This window comes from Rhinolophus hipposideros (assembly GCF_964194185.1).
Source record: "Rhinolophus hipposideros genome assembly, chromosome: 1".
NCBI lineage: Eukaryota > Metazoa > Chordata > Mammalia > Chiroptera > Rhinolophidae > Rhinolophus > Rhinolophus hipposideros.
In genome coordinates this window covers 30922359-30941915 of record NC_138047.1, presented here as the reverse complement: position 1 = coordinate 30941915, position 19557 = coordinate 30922359, and the positions used below count along the sequence as shown (strand labels likewise).

The following is a 19557-nucleotide window of genomic DNA, read 5'->3' as shown; positions in this document are numbered from 1 at the left end:
TTCCGAACTACGAAATATCCTAAATACTCAGGGCAATGAATCATAAACTTCATACAATCCTCATTTGTAATCCCACGCGTCATAAGGGAGTTCTCCCATATAGATAAGGAGTATCTAGATTCCAAGCATACCCCGCACCCAAATAATCAGTTAGTTCTCAGTCAGATCACATTAAAATCAGGTCTAAGCTTTCACCTTTTAGCTAAGGATTTGGCTATATTTTCATAAAATATTATTGAAGAACAGAAACACTATTTTATTTAGATATTTTTATACCCTCATCTACTTATAAAACAACCTTGAGGGAATCATACTACTAAGTGCTGTCACTTTTTAACCTGTTAATCCTTTTCTAGATTCTCAGGTACACACGTTACAGGAAGTGACGAGCACAGAGTAAACTGCTTTCCATTGTTGGTGGTGGTGGTGGTGGCAGTGGTATTGTTTTTAAAGAAAATGAATGAAACATCAATACACTGCCCCAGAATGGCCACAAGAGTATTTGGTATATATGGGCCTCTCATTAAAATCTGGACACGCACAGCTAGTGGGCATAGGACTCGTATGTCCATTGCTTTCTCTGGGAAGCAGCATGACGGCATTCATTAGGAGTCTTACTAAGTTTATAACTAGCCCTTAGCCCAGTACATGGATTTTTAGAGGTCTAGTTTAAGATGACAAGCAGGAAAAGGTTATAACAGTTATTTTTACATAGCAAACATGCCTGAACAACATAATGCCACATATCTAAGGAAATGATTATGTAAATTATTGCACATCCATATGCCATATGCGCGCTTATACCCTCTACGGCCTAGCACAGTACCTGATACATACTAAGAGCTCAGTAAATATTTAATGAGTTTATGACTGAATGAAATATAATGCAGTTATGAAAATATTTTCGAAGAATGTTTAATGGCATGAGGAAATACACTCATAATATGTTGCTAAATAGAATAAACAAAATTTAAAACAGTGTATACAGCATGAGTCTAATCTTTAAAAGATTGAAGGAAGATGCACTAATGTTGATAGAAGTCAACTCTATTTGACTTATGAGTAATTTTTCCTATTAACTTTTTGCTATTTTCAAACAATTCTAAAACAATAATCATAAATTGTCATTATAGTTAGAAAAAAGAAATAAGCATGTTTTTTTAAAAGCCACTCTGGGAAACTATGTTCTGATTTCATGAATGAGTGAACGATGACCTGTATTTCAAAGTCAGCTATGCTGTCATTTGTTTAAAATCAACTGTATGTGCGTGTATACACAGTACCTTCAGATACAGTATATTATAGAAACTAATCTCCCAATGTCTTTTACCAGCCTAGACAACTGAGTTAAGGATATGTCAGGACTACCTTCTAAAGATAATGAAAGATGTCCATGAATCTCCAAACTGCCTTACATTATTGGGAAAATGAAAACATGTTCTGGTTCTCCACACTCACAAAATAACCATTTACTTACTCATATTGATCTAAGTTGTTTGATTTCTTTCCGGTTACATAATTACTTGGAATATATCCTTCACTCCTAGAAATAAGAAAAATACTTTAGGTAAACTTAAATCATTTTACTGAGAGGTTATTCAAAGAAAAATTACTGCTTTTCTAAAATAATTAAAGCATAATATTGCCTAATGCTTGTACGAAAGACTTAGCTGACCCCCAATAATTCAATATATCTATAGCATTTGATGCTTTACAAAGTACTTCCTCATTTGATCCTCACAAAAATTCTGAGGTAGGCAGGCATTATTGTACCCACTTTCGGGTGGGGAAACCAAGGCATAGAGAGATTCAGGCACTTTCTCAAGGTCCCATAGCAAAAGGCTATAAGTTAAACTCTGACCTTGTGACTTGGTTCAGAGCCCTTCCTAATTCCATGATGCTTCTCTTGAATCCACAGTTTCTTGGGATGTTTTGAAGAAACCACTACTTCAGAAAAGTTGAAGCGTTGGATAAAAACACTCACCATTCCAATAACTCAACAGTCCGTGTAAGCACTCTTTCACAGAGAGCAGTCCTTGCCCTCTATCTGTATCAGTACTATCTGGGGCGCTTGTTAAAAAGACAACTTCTTGGGTCATACCCCAAGCAATCTGAATTGAGAAGGCCTATATGACAACAAGAAATCTTTGATTTTTACCCCAGATGACTCTTATGCACATTACATTTAAGAAGCACGCATCGTGGGTAGAATCTTGGCAGAAGCCAAGATTTTCAGCATAAAAGAGATACATGTATAAAATTTTCAAATTGAGTAAAAACCTTGCAATCTTACATTTCAATTAATAGTAAGAACTCATAACACACACACACACACACACACACACATGCACACGCACACGTGCATATATATAGCTGTGTTGCACGGAGAAGGCCCTAGAAGCCATGTCACTCCAGAAGCAGTGAGAATTCTAGCACCCCAGTTGTTGTCTCTAAATACTACTTTTTACAAAAAAGGGCCAGCATTACTTGGAAAAATGGCAAATTTCAAGTTAGGCCACATTAATTACAAGGGGAACTTCAACCATTTCATTTTACCCAGAAAGCAAAGAAGCCAAGAAAGACTAAAAGGGTCCCCAAGCCAAAACAGCTACCACTAACCTAAGATGGGACAGTTCAAACAAAAAATAATTATTGCAGTGGATGAAAACCAAATACAGCAACATCCATAGTAACACTAAAAAAAGTACTGGTGACCATTGTTGTCACTAGAGGAAGCTACCATCAACTCATTATTTTGAAAATTGGTAAAAGGAAAGAATCAAAAATTTACCTGGCTTTTCCTGCATGAACTAAATGAACTGGCATGGAACGCTAAATCAAACCTTGCCTTCCTTGGCGTTTGGATGGTATGTTTGTCACACTGGAGGATAAATTATATTTTATTTATCACTTGTTAGCTTGACTTATAACTTCTAAATATTTAGACACATGATATGTGGGCTTTCATGTGTACTCTTCTTCTAGTCCTAAAAATGTTAGGGATAAGTGCACAGATGAGATATTTTTTAATTATTATTAAGTACGATAACGACATGGTGATTGTTTAAAACAAATCTTTAGCAATTAGACTTAATGGTGAACTAACTTGATGATTTCAATTTGCTTTTAAATGCTCTAGAAAAAATAATTGGGAGGGTTGGTAAGTCAACACTGGCAAATTTTGAAGTCGTGACAAGAGGCTCCATTATACTATTATGTATTTTTGTGGACGTTTGACATTTTTTATAATAAAAAATCAATCTTCTGCAATGTGTGGCAAAAAAAAACAATGATGGTCTTCTTGTAAACACAGAATAACAGGTTAAGAGTTCCCGAGAAGATAATCACAGCAAAGCAGCGCTCAGCAGAAGCAAAGTTACCGAGAAGTGAGAAGAGAAGGACCCTGCCTGACGCAGAGGCTTCCAGTGCTTCTCCAGAAGAGAACTGAGGAAGAGAGAATTGGAGCTGGGGAGAAAGAGGGCAGAGAGGTGAGAAAGCGGACTTGGAGAAAGAGTGTGCTCCGGCCAGGACAAAAAGCCCTCCTCTTCTTATCCACGGGAACTCAAGAATAGAAACAGGATTCTATTTCAGAGGTCAGCACAGGATATTGCATTTTATTAATGAAACCAAAAAGAAATTCATCCCCTATGTTTATCCATATTTACCCATTATTTACCAAAAATAAGGTTGAAAGAAGAGTTTCCTTTAAATCTTAAATAATCCTAAATAAATGCTTGTTTTTTAATTTCTTACATGTATGTGTATATATGTATTTTATACATACACATACATGCACATACGTACAGTCTTTCTCTCTCTCTCTTTCTCTTAGAAAAACCTAAAATTATTTACTTACCTCAGGATAAGTCAAGATCAAAATAATCCAATTAAACACATAATGGATGAGAAAGAAATCAGTGTCATGTATTCTAATTTTTGGAAAGAAGTGGTCAATCTATTTACATTTATTGAGTCACTACTAATACATTGTGCTACTGCAAATAACATACTAACTTTCATTTAAGGCCCACAGAACTAGTCTCATTCCATGATAGTTACAAATTATACTCCACTCAGGCATCACTTAACTCCCATCCACCCACTGTGTGTCATACACGGAGGGGAATACTTACCCATATTTATCTCTTGCTTTCCACCAATGAACATCATTCTTTTCTAATATGATATACTCTTGGCCTCTCTCTAGTCTGAGATCATGTGCTTCGGTCGCTTGGAAATCATACATAGCTACAACTATTTCTTCATTATTATCTTCTTCTTCAGGAGGAATTGGTGGGGGAGGCCTTCGCTAAGGAAAGGAGATCATATGTGAAGATTTAGTCTTCTGTTTGAAACTCGTTGTGAAGTAAAACACAACGATTCCCACATCACCACAGAATAAAGCAGAAACCTCAAGTCTACCTAACATCATCTGGTGAACCCTCTCATGAGTCTAATAATGTTGATGCTACTAGAGCTCTCATGGGTTTCAGAATATGGGACTGAGCAAAAACTGTCTGTAAACACCAGTGTTAACTTTCCAGGGAGAGGGAAGAGTAACGTGTGCAGAAACCAGGGGGACTAACAGTAGAACCACCACTCAAATGACCTGCCATGGGGAAAACACACTATGGAGTGGAGACTTTTATCAGGTCCTCTCCCATTCAAAGGAACTTGCATTTCTTTGTGCTTACTGTGTGCAAGGCACACACTTAGTACCTAACACACTCTTTCTCATTTATTCTTAGTACTGGTGCCATGAAGTAGAATAATTCCCAATTCACAACTGAGGAAACAAGTGGGTTTAAGTAACCCACTCAAAGTCATTCAAAGTCAGATTCCCGTTGGATCAGGTCCTGTCCGAGTTGAAAGTACATGTGTTTTCCACCATATCCCACTCTTCAGAGGCACATCATTAAAACACTGAGGTCACTCCTTTGTCACAATATTATGGTTTTAGGACTCCAATATTCCTCTAAATTCATAATACTTGAAGCCAAAATACAGGCAAAATGCCAGATAATATAATGGGGCCCCAATGATAATATCTAATACAATTAATATTATTGGACCAAGAAAAAATCAAATAAGCCATAACATATCTGTTTCTGATCTGATTGGGGGTGGAGTGAGGACACACAGCATCACATGTACAAATATAAACATACACAGGCTCGTCGTACTCAATAATCTGCAAGTACTTCCAAAAGTTAAAGGCCACCTACCTTCTTTGTTTCTGGTGCTGGAGGTAGCGCTTTTCTTATACCTGAAAATGACAATAACAAAAACAGTTCAAAATGCCATTTACCAATGATCAATGGTTTTAAGGAAAACTGAAAATGAAAACACAGGCCAGACATCTACTCTGAGTCTCACTCTGGCACATGTTGCTTCTATCACTATTTAGAACAAAATTTTAAAATGCTTTTGATGTTGGTTTGTATTTTTGCCTCTCTGAACAACTGTAAATGCCATCGAGATTGGGGCCATGTCTTATTCTTCATAAATAAGTGGGACTACATCAAATAAAAAAGCTTCTGCTCAGCAAAGGAAACTGTCAACAAAATGAAGTGGCAACCTATAGAATGGGAGAAAATATTTGCAAACCACATATCTGATAAGAGGTTAATATCCAAAATATACAAGGAACTCATATAACTCAATAGCAAAAAAATACAATAACAATTAAAAATTGGCAAAAGATCTGATTAGATGTCTTTGCAAAGAAACATACAAATGGCCATCAGCTGTTCAATACCACTAATCATTACGGAAAGAAAATCAAAACCACAGTGAGATAACACCTCACACCTATTAGGATGGATATTATCAAAAACACAAGAGATAACAAATGCTGGTGAGGATGTGGAGAAAAGGACACCCTTGTGCACTGTTGGTGGGATTGCAAATTGGTGCAGCCCCGGTGGAAAACAGTGTGGACGTTCCTCAAGAAATGAAAAGTAGAACTACCACATGACCAAGCAATCCCATTTCTGGATATACACACAAAGGAAATGAAATCAGTACCTTGAAGAGACATCGGCACTCCCATGTGCACTGCAGCATTATTCATAATAGCCAACGTATAGAAACAACCTAAGTGTCCATCAACACATGAATGGATAAAAACAATGTGGAATATATACAAAATGGAATATTATTCAGCCTTAAAAAGAAAAAGAAAATCCTGTCATTTGCAACAATGTGGATGAAACTGGGGGGCATTATGCAAAGCGAAATAAGCCAAAGAAATACAAATACCACATGGTACCACTTATATATGGAATCTTAAAAAAAAATTGTTTTTTGTAAGTAAAACTCATAGAAACAGAGTCGAAAAGTAGCTGCCAGAGGCTAGGGAGTAGGAGAAATAGAGATATTGGTCAATGGTACAAACTTTCAGTTATAAGATGAATAAGGTATGAGAATCTAATATATTATTTGATGCCTATAGTTAATAACACTATAGTGTATAAATGAAATTTACTGACAGTATAATTTAAATGTTTGCACAAACAAAAAAGGGTAAACACGTAAGGTGGTGAATGTGTTAACTCAATGGGAGCAATCTTTTCACAACACATGAGTAGATCAAATCATCACATTGTACACTTTAAACATCCTACAATTTTTTATTTGTCCATCATACCTAAATAAAGTTGAAAAAAAGAAAAAGAAAATCAGCTGTTGGTGCCACATTAGGCTCACATTTTTTATAGTCATTTTTAGCAGGCTTCCACATTGTGATAAAAAGTCCTAAAAATCAAATAGATCTTCTGATTCCATGAAACGGTCCCACTGGCTAACTTAATATAATTAGTCTCACAAAATACACCTGCCCAATACTTTGCACTGTGCTAGGAAGTGTGAAGGCCATACTTAACCAACGTCAAAATCAAAATCATGTCACTTTCTTGTTATACCAATAATATGTACATCCTGAGCACAATATAATTGTAGAATAAAAAATACTTACTACTCTCAAAAAGATTATATTTTTCACATCCCGGTGCTAGTTTTTCAGTTTGTCGGCAACACTGATAACTTCCATCTGCCCAAAATTTAGGATGATATTTAATCATAATATTATTGTTGTTCTTTATTTCTGTAATTCATAGACAGTAAATGATTAGTGAAATAAAAGAGATAACAGAACGTTTAGTAAGTAACTCTGTCGCTCATTCTTTTTTTTTCTTTTACCATCAGCAGGCAATTTTTATTTATCTATATATTTATTTTTTTTATTACTAGTTTCAGGTGAACAAAAAAACATAATGATTAGACATCTACACACCTCACAAAGTGATAATCCCAAGTCTACCACCCATTTGACACCATACATAGCTATTACAACACCATTGTCTATATTTCCTATGCTGCACTCTCTACACCCTGCTCTCTCTCTCTTGCTCTCTCTCTCTCTCTCTCTCTCTCTCTCTATATATATATATATATATATATATATATATATATACACACACACATATTTAATTATAGTTGATACTCAGAATTACTCTATATAGTTTCAGGTGTATAGTGCAGTGGTTAGACATTTATATAATTTATGCAGTGATCCCCCCGATAAGTATAGTACCCATCAAACACCATACACTTTTTATATTATTGACTATATTCACTATATTGTATTTTACATCCCCATGACTATTTTGTAACGACCAGTTTGTACTTCCTAATCCCTTCACCTTTTTCACCCATCCCCCAACACCCCTCCCACTTAGCAACCATCAGTTTGTTCATCTGTATCTATGAATCTATTTCTGCTTTGTTTTTGTTTTCCACATATGAGTGAGATCATATGGTATTTGTCTTTCTCAGTCTGACTTATTTCACTTAGCGTAATATCCTCTAGATACATTCAGGATGTTGCAAATGGTAAGATTTCATTCCTTTTTTATGGTTGAGTAATACTCCATTGTATAAATGTACCACAATTTCTTTATCTAATCGTCTATTGATGGGCATTTTGGTTGTTTCCATATCTTGGCTATTGTGAATAGCACTGCAGTAAATATAGGGGTGTAAATACTTTTTCAAATTAACGTTTTGAATTTCTTTGGATAAATGCCTAAAAGTGGAACTGCTGAATCATAAGGTGGTTCTATTCTTAATTTTTTGAGGAACAGCCATACTGTTTTCCATAGTGGCTACACCAATTTGCAATCCTACCAACAGTGCACCAGGACTCTCTTTTCTCCACGTTCTCGCCAGTACTTGTTGTCTGTTGATTTACTGATGAAAGCCATTCTGACTGGGGTGAGGTGGTATCTCATTGTGGTTTTTATTTGCATTTCTCTGAAGATTAGTGATATTGAGCATCTTTTCATATGTCAATTGGCCATCTGTATGTCCTCTTTAGAGATATGTCTATTCAGATCCTCTGTCCATTTATTAATTGGATTTGGGGGGGCTGTTGAGTTGTATGAGTTTTTTAAATAAATTTTGAATATTAATCCCTTATTAGATGTATCACTGACAAATACGAATAATTAAGTTCGTGAACTTGTTGCAACAATGTTGCTAACCTTTTTTGATATCAGAGGCATTGTTTATTATGAATTTGTACCAACTGGACAAACAGTTAACCAAGTTGAAAAGTGCTGGAAGTGCTGAAAAGGCTGCATGAAAAAGTTAGATGACCAGAACTTTTCACCAACAATTCATGGCTCTTGCATCACGACAATTCACCAGCTCACACGGCACTGTCTGTGAGGGAGTTTTTAGGAAGTAAACAAATCACTGTATTGGAACACCCTCCCTACTCACCTAATCTGGCCCCCAATGACTTCTTTCTTTACCTGAAGATAAAGGAAATATTGAAAGGGAGACATTTTGATGACATTCAGGGCATCAAGGGTAATACAACAACAGTTCTGATGGTCATTCCAGAAAAAGAGTTCCAAAATTGCTTTAAAGGGTGGACTAGGCGCTGGCATCAGTGCATAGCTTCCCAAGGGGAGTCCTTCAAAGGTGACCATAGTGATATTCAGCAATGAGGTATGTAGCACTTTTTCTAGGATCTGTTCGTGAACTTAATTGTCAGGCCTCATATCTTTTCCCATTCAGTAGAATGTCGTTTCATTTTGTTGATCGTTTCTTTTGCTGTGAAAAAACTTTTTAGTTTGATGTAGTCCGTTTGTTTATTTTTTCTTTTGTTTCCCTTGCCCAAGGAGATAATCAGTAAAAATATTACTAAGGATAATGTCTGAGAGTTTATTTCCTATAGTTTCTTTTAGGAGTTTTATGGTTTCGGGTCTTACATGTAAGTCTTTAATCCATTTTGAGTTTATTCTTGTATATGGCCTAAGAAGGTTGTACAGTTTCATTTTTTTTTTGCATGTGTCTGTCCAGTTTTCCCAGCACCATTTATTGAATAAACTGTCTTTACCCCAATATAAATTCTTGCTTCCTTTATCATAAATTACCATATAGGCATAGGTTTACTTCTGGGGTCTCTATTCTGTTCCATTGATCTATATGTCTGTTTTTATGTCAATACCATGTTATTTTGATTACTATAGCCTTGTAGTATAATTTGATATCAGGTAGCGTGATACTTCCAGCTTTGTTCTTCATTCTTAGGAATGCTGTGGCTATTAGGGGTCTTTGATGGTTCCATTTAAATTTTAGGATTATTTCTTCTAGTTCTGTGAAAAATACCACAGAATTGGCATTTATGATAGGGATTGCAATGAATCTACAGATTGCTTTAGGTAGTATGGATGTTTTAACTATATTAATTCTTCCTACCCATGAGCGTAGTATATGTTTCCATTCATTTGTATCTTCTTATTTGTAGGTTCATTAGGGATATCAGCCTATTTTTTTCTTTTTTTGTAATGTCTTTGTCTGGTTTTGGAATCAGAGTAATAGTGGCCTCATAAAATGAACTTGGAAGCCTTCCGTCCTCTTGGATTTTTTTAAATAGTTTGAGAAAAATAGGTATTAACTCTTTTATAAATGTTTGGTAAAATTCACCAGTGAAGCCATCTGGTCTAGGACTTTCATTTGTTGGGAGCTTGTTGATTACTGATTCAATTTCGTTGGTAGTAATCAGTCTGTTCAGATTTTCTTTTTCTTCTTGATTCAGCCTTAAGAGATTGTATGCTTCTAGGAATTTATCCATTTCTTCCAGATTGTCCAATTTGTTGGCATATAGTTGCTCATAGCATTTTCTCAATATTTTTTGTATTTCTGTGGTGTTGGCTGTCACTTCTCTTTCATTTCTGATTTTATTTATTTGAATCCTTTCTCTTTTTTTCTTGATGAGTCTGGTAAAAGGTGTGTCAATTTTGTGGTGAGAGAAAACACTTGATATAATTTCACTGTTCTTAAATTTATTGAGACATGGCTTAACATATGGTCTATCTTGGAAAATGCTTCATGTGTGCTTGAAAAGAATGTATATTCTACTGCTTTGGGAGAAAATGCTCTAAAAATGTCAATTAAATCCATCTGTCTAGTGTGTCATTTAAGACTGCTATTTGTGTTGATTTTCTGTCTGGAAGATCAGCCCATTGGTATCAGCGGGCTGTTAAAATCCCCTACTATGATTGTGTTACTGTTGATCTCTGCCTTTATGTCAGTCAATATTTGCTTTATGTATTTAGTTGTTCCTATGTTAGGCACATAAATGTTTATTAGGGTGATGTCCTCTTGTTGGATGGATCCCTTTAGTATTATGTAATGTCCTTCTTTGTGTCTTATTATAGTCTTCATGTAAAAGTCTATTTTGTCCAATGTAAGTATTGCTTTCTCAGTTTTTTTCTCATTTCCATTTGTGTGAAGTATCTTTTTCCATCCTTTCTCTTTCAGTCTGTCTGTGTCTTTCAATCTGGGATGAGTCTCTTGTACACAGCATATGCATGGTCTTGTTTTCTTATTCATTCAGCTACCGCATGTCTTTTGATTGGAGCATTTAATCCATTTACATTTAAAGTGATTATTGACATGTACATAGTTATTGCCATTTTATTATTCATATTTTTGGTCTTGTTTGTTTTCTCCTTTCTTCTGCTTAAAGCAGTCCTTTTAAAATTTCTTGTAATACTGGCTTGGTGGTATTGAATTCCTTTAACTTTTTCTTGTGTGGGAAGCTCTTTATCTCTCCTTCAGTTTTAAACGATAGCTTGCTGGGTAGAGTAGTCTTGGTTATAGGCCCGTTTTTCATCTCTTTGAATATTTTGCACCACTCCCTTCCGGCCTGCAACGTTTCTGTCAAGAAATCCACTCACATTCTTATGGGAATTCCCTTGTAAGTAACTACAAGTAAGTAAGTTCCCTTGTAAGTAACTACAAGTAAGTAAGTAAGGAAATATTGTTGTTGTCTTTCTCTTGCTGCTTTTAGAATTCTTTGTCTTTAACCTTTGGTATTTTAATTATGATGTGTCTTGGTGTAGGCCTGTTTGGGTTCATCTTGTTTGGGACTCTGCGCTTCCTGAGCTTGTGTGTCTATTTCCTTCACCAGGTTAGCGAAGGTTTTCATCACTATTTCATCAAATAGGTTCTTGGTCTCTTGCTTCCTCTCTTCTCCTTTTGATACTCCTATGATGCAAGTGTTGTTATGCTTGATGTCATCCCCCAGGTCCCTTAAACTATCTTTGATTTTTTTTTTCTTTTTTCTTTTTGTTGTTCTGATTGGGTGTTTTATGCTACCTTGTCTTCTAAATCATTGATTTGATCCTCTGCTTCATCTAATCTGCTATTGATTGCTTCCAGTCTATTGTTCATTTCAGTTATTGTATTCTTTATTGCTGACTGTTTCTTTTTTATGGTTTTTATGTCCTTGCTTATGCTTACTGTCTCTTTGTTGAAATTCTCACTAAGTCCCTTAAGCATTCCTTTTTTTTTTTTCAAAATTGGGAAACAGCGTGTTTTTCCAGGACCCATCAACTCCAAGTCAAATCGTTGTCCTTCATTCTATTTGTGGAGGGTGCAGGTCAGCTCCAAGTCCAGTGACCATTCTCAATCTAGTTGCGGGGAGCGCAGCCCACCACCCCATGTGGGAATTGAACTGGCAACCCTGTAGTTAAGAGCTCCTGCTCTAACCAACTGAGCCATCCCGCCACCCCTTAGGCAGTCTTATAATCAGTGTTTTAAAATCTGTGTCTGGTAGGTTGATTTCTATCAACATTTCAAATTACATTTCAAACTACTAGTTGGTTTCAAACTACATTTCATTTAGTTCTATTTCTGGAGATTTCTCTTGTTCTTTTATTTGGGACATTTTTCTTTGTTTCCTCATTCTGGTTGCCTCCTATGTTTACTTCCATGTATTAGGTAGATCTCCTGTCTCTCAGTCTTTGCCAGGTGACCTTATATAGGTGTCCTGTGTGGTCCAATGGTGCAGTCTCCCTGATCTCTTGTGCTTGTGTTCCAGGAGTGTCCCTTGAGTGTGTTGTGTGTGTTCTCCTGTTGATCTTTGATTGCTTTTGCCACATCAGTCAGTGGGACTGACTCCCAGGATGACTGACTTTGAGGATTGGCTATTCCCACAGTGTATAAGCTGCTGTGTGGGGGCTGACACCTCAGAGGGGGATTTGTCCTCACAGGCTCCTGTGCCTTTTGAGACCACCCATTGGGTGTGCTGCTTGCAGGGCTAATCGGGTAGTGCTTTGGTGTTGTCTGAAGCTGGTCTTTGGGTGCGTTGTTTCAGGTGTCTCTTCGGAGAGGCTCCTGTGCAGGGCAATTTCAGCCTTGCCTGTGGCCGGCCCACAGCTACCTGGTAGGAGCTCCAAAGCTATATGTGGTTGGCTGCTGCCTGTGCTGGAACTGGAGGCATGTGGGAGTGGCCTTCCTGTGAACCTAGACCAGCTGCCACCAGTATTGGGCTTGGGGCAGCTTACCAAAAGGCCCAGGGCTCCCTAGGCCTACTGCCACCTGCTGACTGCCTGTAAGGCTCAGCTGTTAAAAGAGCCTCCTTAGGTGTGCATGCTGGGCTGGTTGACCCAGGGTTGAGAGCCTTCAGCGATGAAGCACTAGCTGGGCAGGGTGGGGTCCCAGAGAGTCACGAGGTGTGGCCAGTGGTTTTTACAAGGTTAATGCAGATTCAGGCCTGTGATCATTTCACAAAATGCCCTGAGAACACCATAGCCAACAATCGATCACCTTGGGCTCACAGATCCCCAAGACCTGCCCAAGAGAGGCTGAGACACAGGTTGTCACTCATTGCCTCCAGCAAAATTTCTCCACACCACTGTAGGTCATCTCCTGCTGTGAAAGGCTTCTGCAGCTTGTGGGGCAGGGCTGGCTGCTCAGTAGCCAAGAGTGCCCCGTGAGATGCAGCACTAGCTGTGTGGGGCAGACACCCAGGGCATCACCAAGGTGGTGCACATGCAAGGATGTAACCAGACCAATACAGTCTCAGATTTGGCCCTTTGGGAGAAGGTGCAAAATACAAAAAACGTCACCCTCCTATAGGCTACACATGAATCAGGCTCCACACAGGGATAAAGGCTTCTGTCCCTCCAACCCTTGCTCTGAAACCACACAACTCAGCCCTTCCACGTATGTTTTTGGCACCTCTCGAGTTGCCACCCCTCCGCCACAGACCAAGTGAGTGTAGTCTGTGTATGGGCTCTTTAAGAGGGCGTCAGGGTTTCCAGCCACCTTCCATATCACTAGGATGGGCAGACACAGTCCTTGCTGATTTTCAGTGCCAGATATTGTGGGAACTCCTCTTCCCAGCACACGACCGCCAAGCTGGAGAGCTTGGTGTGGGAAAGATGAACCCCTTCCTCTTCTGAGGGGACTTCTGCCACTGAGGTGTCCCTCCCATTGTTCAACCACTATCTGTGGGTTTGAGTCAGCCCTTTTGGCATCTCCATTCCTCCTACCAGTCTCAATGTGGCCTCTTCTTTATATCCATAGTTATAGGCATTCTGTTCAACTAGTCTTCAGATGATTTGTGAGGTTGATAGATGTATAATTTATTTGTAATTTTGGTGTGAGCCTGGGAGGCAGTAGGCATAATGTTTTCCTAATCCACCATCTTGGACCAGTCTCCATTTTTATTTCTCAGCTACCATATTTATTCCGAGAACACCCTCATAACATCATACAACCGAGCATTTAGAAAATCTACGTGGTTATCTTTCACCTCCTTTTTTGGGTGAAGCACTCTTGTTAGCAGAAGTAATCTCTGCTACACTGTGATGGATAAACACAAAAGTCAGCCAACCATGATTTTGTTCTGCAGAAGGAAAAATGAGGATTGTGTAGGACAAATCACCCAGTTAAAGTGCAGGATAAACACCTGACACACAAATCTATTCACCCACACCAAATGTTGACTACATAGGCAGTTTCTTAGAAATACCAAATCCTGTTCTCGTAAAAGCCCAGTGCTTTGTCATCTTCAAATGTATTACAGATTAAATGAAAGCATGCCTTTCTTAAAAACTATGTATATATCACTAAAAGGAAACAGATTATAAAAAAAGAAGTTATCTTCAATATGTATCACAGTAAAAGAATGTCCTTGGGGAAACACTTATTGTTGATTAAAAGATTATAAATGTAAGATACATTAGCTGTGTTTCTGCTTTAGTGGCAACAATGTTATATCCTAAAATTATGTATAAATTAATTTTTCATTATTGGAGTTTTACCTTCTTTTAACTTCTTCACCCACCGGTCTCTGCTTTGTGCACTAGGTGCAAAAATGTAAAGTGTATTAGCATCATGAACAACCTAAAATAAAACATAAGATGGAATCAGTAAGACATACTTAGATGCAGCACTTCCGTCTAGTACAGAGCCCTTGGTATCATAGACACCAATAAATTATTCGGAAATGACTGAATAAAATGACTTCAGCTACAAAGAACCTAGATGTCTGCCTTACAAAAGCACATTTATTTATTCATGTCTACATTGAATAGCACACACCTTTTTCAAAGGACTGTGTTTTATAGAAGAAAAAAATACACAGAGGCCAAGATGCTTCACCAATCTGGTTATTCCTTGGGATCTAATTAACCAAAGTTCCATAGGTAAACTTGGTGTAACAGGGCCAATATTTAGAATACTGAATATTCTAATTCAATATTTTTCAGAGTAACATTTTAGATAAATGTACTACTCTTTCAGGATCACTCCTATACCTTTCTTTTGCCACAATAAATAACTGCAGAAGCTAAGTATGAAGCACTGATTATTCTAACTCTATACTGTGTGCTTTACAAACATTAACTCAATGGTTCAGACCATCGCTGTATTAGTATTTCATAGAGGAGACCAAGGGCTCGCCACAAACCCTCCACTCCTGTATAACCCCAGGGAGTGCCAGTCAAATAGCACTGCAAATGATACCCTCTAATGTGCTACTAAACCTACCCATCATCATTTGGTTGGTAATCCAGAAAGCCATGATCCTTACTCCAGAGCCCAAGGTTTTAACTACAGTGCCTCTTTTAGAAGTAACTTCTGATGAGCAATTACAGAGTCTCATTATTCATATTTTTTACTACTATTTATAAAATTAAACCTGGGAAACTAACCCAAAAACTTTATCATTGGTCTGTCACTTTACCCTTAATGGTAAGTCACAAGACAGAAATGCTTTGATCAGCTAAAAAGAAATATGTAGCTAGAAATGTTCCTTCACCATGTCAATAGCCACTGGATTGAACACAAATAGCTCTTTCCCTGATAAACAGCTGTTCCTGACCATAGTCAATAGATAATTCTGTCCCACTCATTTTAATCAAATAAATGCAATTTAACAGCAATGTGAACACTACAGAATAAATAATGTTGTATTTCATTCAGTGACTAATTCATCCAACTAGCATTTTGCTGGAACTACACAAGATACAAAAATATATCAAACATGGAGCCTATTCTCAAGACATATATAGAAATATAACAAGACAGAAAGTGAAACATGACAGAGAGGTAAAGATAAAGCACAGTTTACGAACCACTGTCTCCCCAATAAACTTTAATTTAAAAAAATATATATTTGAATTTGCCAACCAAAAAATAAAATAAGATAAAGCTCCAAGAGAGATGTAGGGATACATGTAGCCTCACTTGGTCCATGATTTTCACAACTGCGATATTGTGACTTACAAGAAATATCTAGGGGCAGCCAGATGGCTCAGTTGGTTGGAGCGCGAGCTCTAAACAGCAGGGTTGCCAGTTCGATTCCCACATGGGCCAGTGAGCTGCGCCTTCCACAGCTAGATTGAAGACAACGAGCTGCTGCTAAGATGCAGCTGGGGCAGCCAAATGGCTCAGTTGGTTAAAGTGTGAGCTCTCAAGAACAAAGTTGCTGGTTCAGTTCCCACATGGGACGATGGGCTGTACCCCCTGCAACTAAAGATTGAAAATGGCAACTGGACTTGGAGCTGAGCTGCGTCCTCCACAACTATATTGAAGGACAACAACTAGGAGCTTATGTACTTTGAAGGAAACACACTGTTCCCCAATATTCCCCAATTCAAAAAAAAAAGAAATATCTATTTGGTCTTCATCCTGGTTCCTGGCACAGAACTCCTAAAACCCTTGGAATATCCTATCCTGAGAGTGACAAAGGTGTCTCTTGTTATGCTAATGAGGTGACTTTTGGAAAGCACCTAAGGATGGGGTCTGGTTGCCCTTGGAGTCAGCCATGTGATTAGAGGGTTGGAACTTCCAGTCACTCCCAACTCCCCACCTCCCAGGAGGGGAGAGGGTCAATGATGTCATCAATTGTGCCTATGTAATGAAGCCTCCATAAAAAGGGTCCGGAGAGCTTCTTGGTTAGTTAGTGAACACATGGAGATTTGGGGAGAGAGGCTCGACAGGAGAGGGCAAGGAACCTCCGTGCCCTTCTCCCGATACTGTGCCCTATGTATCTCTTCCATCTGGCTGTTCCCGAGTTATAACTGAAACTGAGGGTCCTTAAGACTTAGATTAAATTTAGCTTTGAATCTTAGCTCTAGAAAACATCTCTCTCTCTCTCTCTCTCTCTCTCTCTCTCTCTCTCTCTCTCTCTCTCTCTCTCTCCATACACACACACACACACAGCCTGGATTATCACCAACCCCCGAGTCAGCAGAAGACAGTAGTCCGCACCTGACTAATGGTCACAAGGTCCAGGCTAAAGACAACATCTTGACCAAAGTTATGTTTCAGCTCCTGAATCCTAAGGTGGAACAACCCCCTGGCTACTTTCCCATGAAACCAGAGGGACACTACAGCAACCTCAGAGCTGTCCTCAAGATCTAAAAAAATGTCTTATTACACTTCCTTACCTCAAATCTGACCAATCACCTCCCAGCATAACCCCGAGCCCCCTAACCCATGGTGTTTTCTGATTTTGCCCTCTATAATCTGTAACCAGCACACCATTGGGGAGTTCGGGCTTTTGAGCATTAGCTTCCCATTCTCCGGGGTGGTGCCATTTATGATAAAATAGCCAGTATTTCTCCACCACAATCCTTGGTGTTTAGTGTTTGGCTCTGTTGGCAAAGGGTAGATGAATTCTTTCTGTTTCATAACATATCCTTTTATAAGAAAATGGTGGTCTGTTAAGTAAAATGTTTCTCTGAGTTCTGTGAGCAATTAGTCAAACCCGAGTAAGAGATTGCAGGTAGGTCAGAAGCACAGGTGACAACCTGGACTTGCAATGGACATCTGAAGTGGGGGCAGTCTTGTGGGACTGAGAGCTTCACCTGTGGAATCTGATGCTATCTCCAGTTCGTGTTAGAATTAAGATGAATTACAGGACATCTATCTGGTGTCAGAGAATTGCTTGATGGTATGTTAAAACACACACACACACACACACACACACACACACACACACACACACACACACACTGAAATTGGGTGTTAGAATCTTAACAGCTTAGTCTGGTTTGTCCATGCAATCAACTCTGTATGGAAGAATGAGGTAAAAATGCACCATGAAATAGTCATTCTGAATTGACAGAGAGGTATGTATCTAGTTCATGCTGCCAGGGCTTTGAACCTTCCAGAAACCTGGGTGTATTGTAATAACTTATTACAATAACTCACTTTACTGAGGCTTTACATTAGGCTAAGCACTTTACACACTTCATGTACACTGCCCCATTTAATCCACATAGCCGCCCGGCTCTGCTGGCATCTTCATATTCCAGATGAGAAAACCAAAGTGGATGAGGTTAAGTCACCTGAGTAGGATCCATTTGACCCCCAAAGGCTCTTCTTATTCATGCTTCTTCCAGACACCTTCCTGCTGCCCCGTGACTATTTCCCTGCTAAGAATTGGCCTTTTCAGGCTCCAAACAGTCTAACTTCTCAAAACTCACCTCACGTCAGTACTGTGAGCTTGTAACTTTGTTAGAGACAAGGTAATCAAAAGAAAACTAATCCAAGCACAGAGTTCTGATAAACTAAGACCAGATATATTATCTACCTAGCTTGGGACATTTGTATTTCTATTTTTTAAAAAAAAATCGAGAAATAGCATCCTCAACCCAAACAATAAACATCTAATTCTGGCATCTCAGGCAGGCTGATGGGTGACCTATGGGGGGTCCAGTATCCTTCCCTCAGGTATCCCCAAGCACACTTGGAGGCCACCTTCTACGTCATCCACTCGGACAGCTGACTGTGACAGAGTCACATTTCTCATGTGCCTCTTCCGGTGAGTCATCCTATCACAGCAGAGGTTGCCAGCGGAGAAAAGAGCTTTGCAGACCTTGAGGCACAGAAGCCATCTCAACAAGGAGGAAATATATTCTCCCTTGGTAACACTACTAACTTACTAGTTACCCTCCCTCCTATTTATATCTTCATTCACTGATTCATTTATTCAAGAGACATTGACAATGTGCTGGAGAAGAAACAGCACAGATGTTATACAGACAGACAGTTCTGGGTGTAAAACCCAGGAAAGAAATGGCACCTCCTGGGGAACCCCCAGCCCACATCAGAAGACAGCTAAGGAAACAAGCAGCTGGCTTCTCTTATTTTCTCTGTTCCTTCCTAGGGCTAGAATATGCTGAGAGAGGACGCAAACTCCTTTTGTCTCTTGGTATCTTTTGAAAATGTCTACCTCTACTTTTCTTTTTTCTTTTTTTTTTTTTTTTTGCCTTGTATCTGCACAAGATGCAAACTTTCCCTGTGATGATGAGAAAGCAGGATCTATCCTTTCTTAAGTTATACTTAAGTTATAATAAGGGAGGATATTTTTCATCTATCAAATCTTGCTGGCTTAAATTACATAAAGCTCAAGTTTACCTCTTCTTAACTTTTCCCCCCCTTTTTTCCGCCTCTCCCCCGGCCCCCCAACTCCAATTCACGCCCTTGTTTCTCAATCTAGTTGTGTAGGACACAGCTCCCTGGCCCATGCTGGTGTTATGAGCCTTGCCCCCCCATCCCCCCCCCACCCTTGAGGCAGTCGGTCATCAATCCACAGTCGGCTGCTCACAGCAGCGCTGGCTGCCGGCCACTCACGCTGGCCACTGACCGCTCATGGCGTCACATGGCAGTACACAGCAGCTCACGCCAACCTCCGGCTACTCACTGCAGCCCAGCTCCAGGGAAAAACTGTTATTCACAATC

At 38.8% G+C, this 19557-nt stretch overlaps 1 protein-coding gene across 3 annotated transcripts in view; it reads right to left on the bottom strand.

Annotated features, from left to right (window-relative positions):
- Window positions 1-19557, bottom strand: part of TEC (tec protein tyrosine kinase) — a gene marked incomplete at both ends in the record, with an annotated part of 85773 nt that overhangs the window by 20075 nt on the left and 46141 nt on the right. The window contains 5 exons of one of the 3 annotated variants that reach the window (XM_081049498.1): window positions 1478-1543; window positions 4134-4309; window positions 5226-5266; window positions 6977-7105; window positions 14628-14709. In XM_081049498.1, coding sequence (XP_080905624.1) covers window positions 1478-1543; window positions 4134-4309; window positions 5226-5266; window positions 6977-7105; window positions 14628-14709 — 494 coding nt within the window. The remainder of the gene's footprint in view (window positions 1-1477; window positions 1544-4133; window positions 4310-5225; window positions 5267-6976; window positions 7106-14627; window positions 14710-19557) is intronic. The other 2 variants (XM_081049499.1, XM_081049500.1) reach the window with 2 other exon arrangements.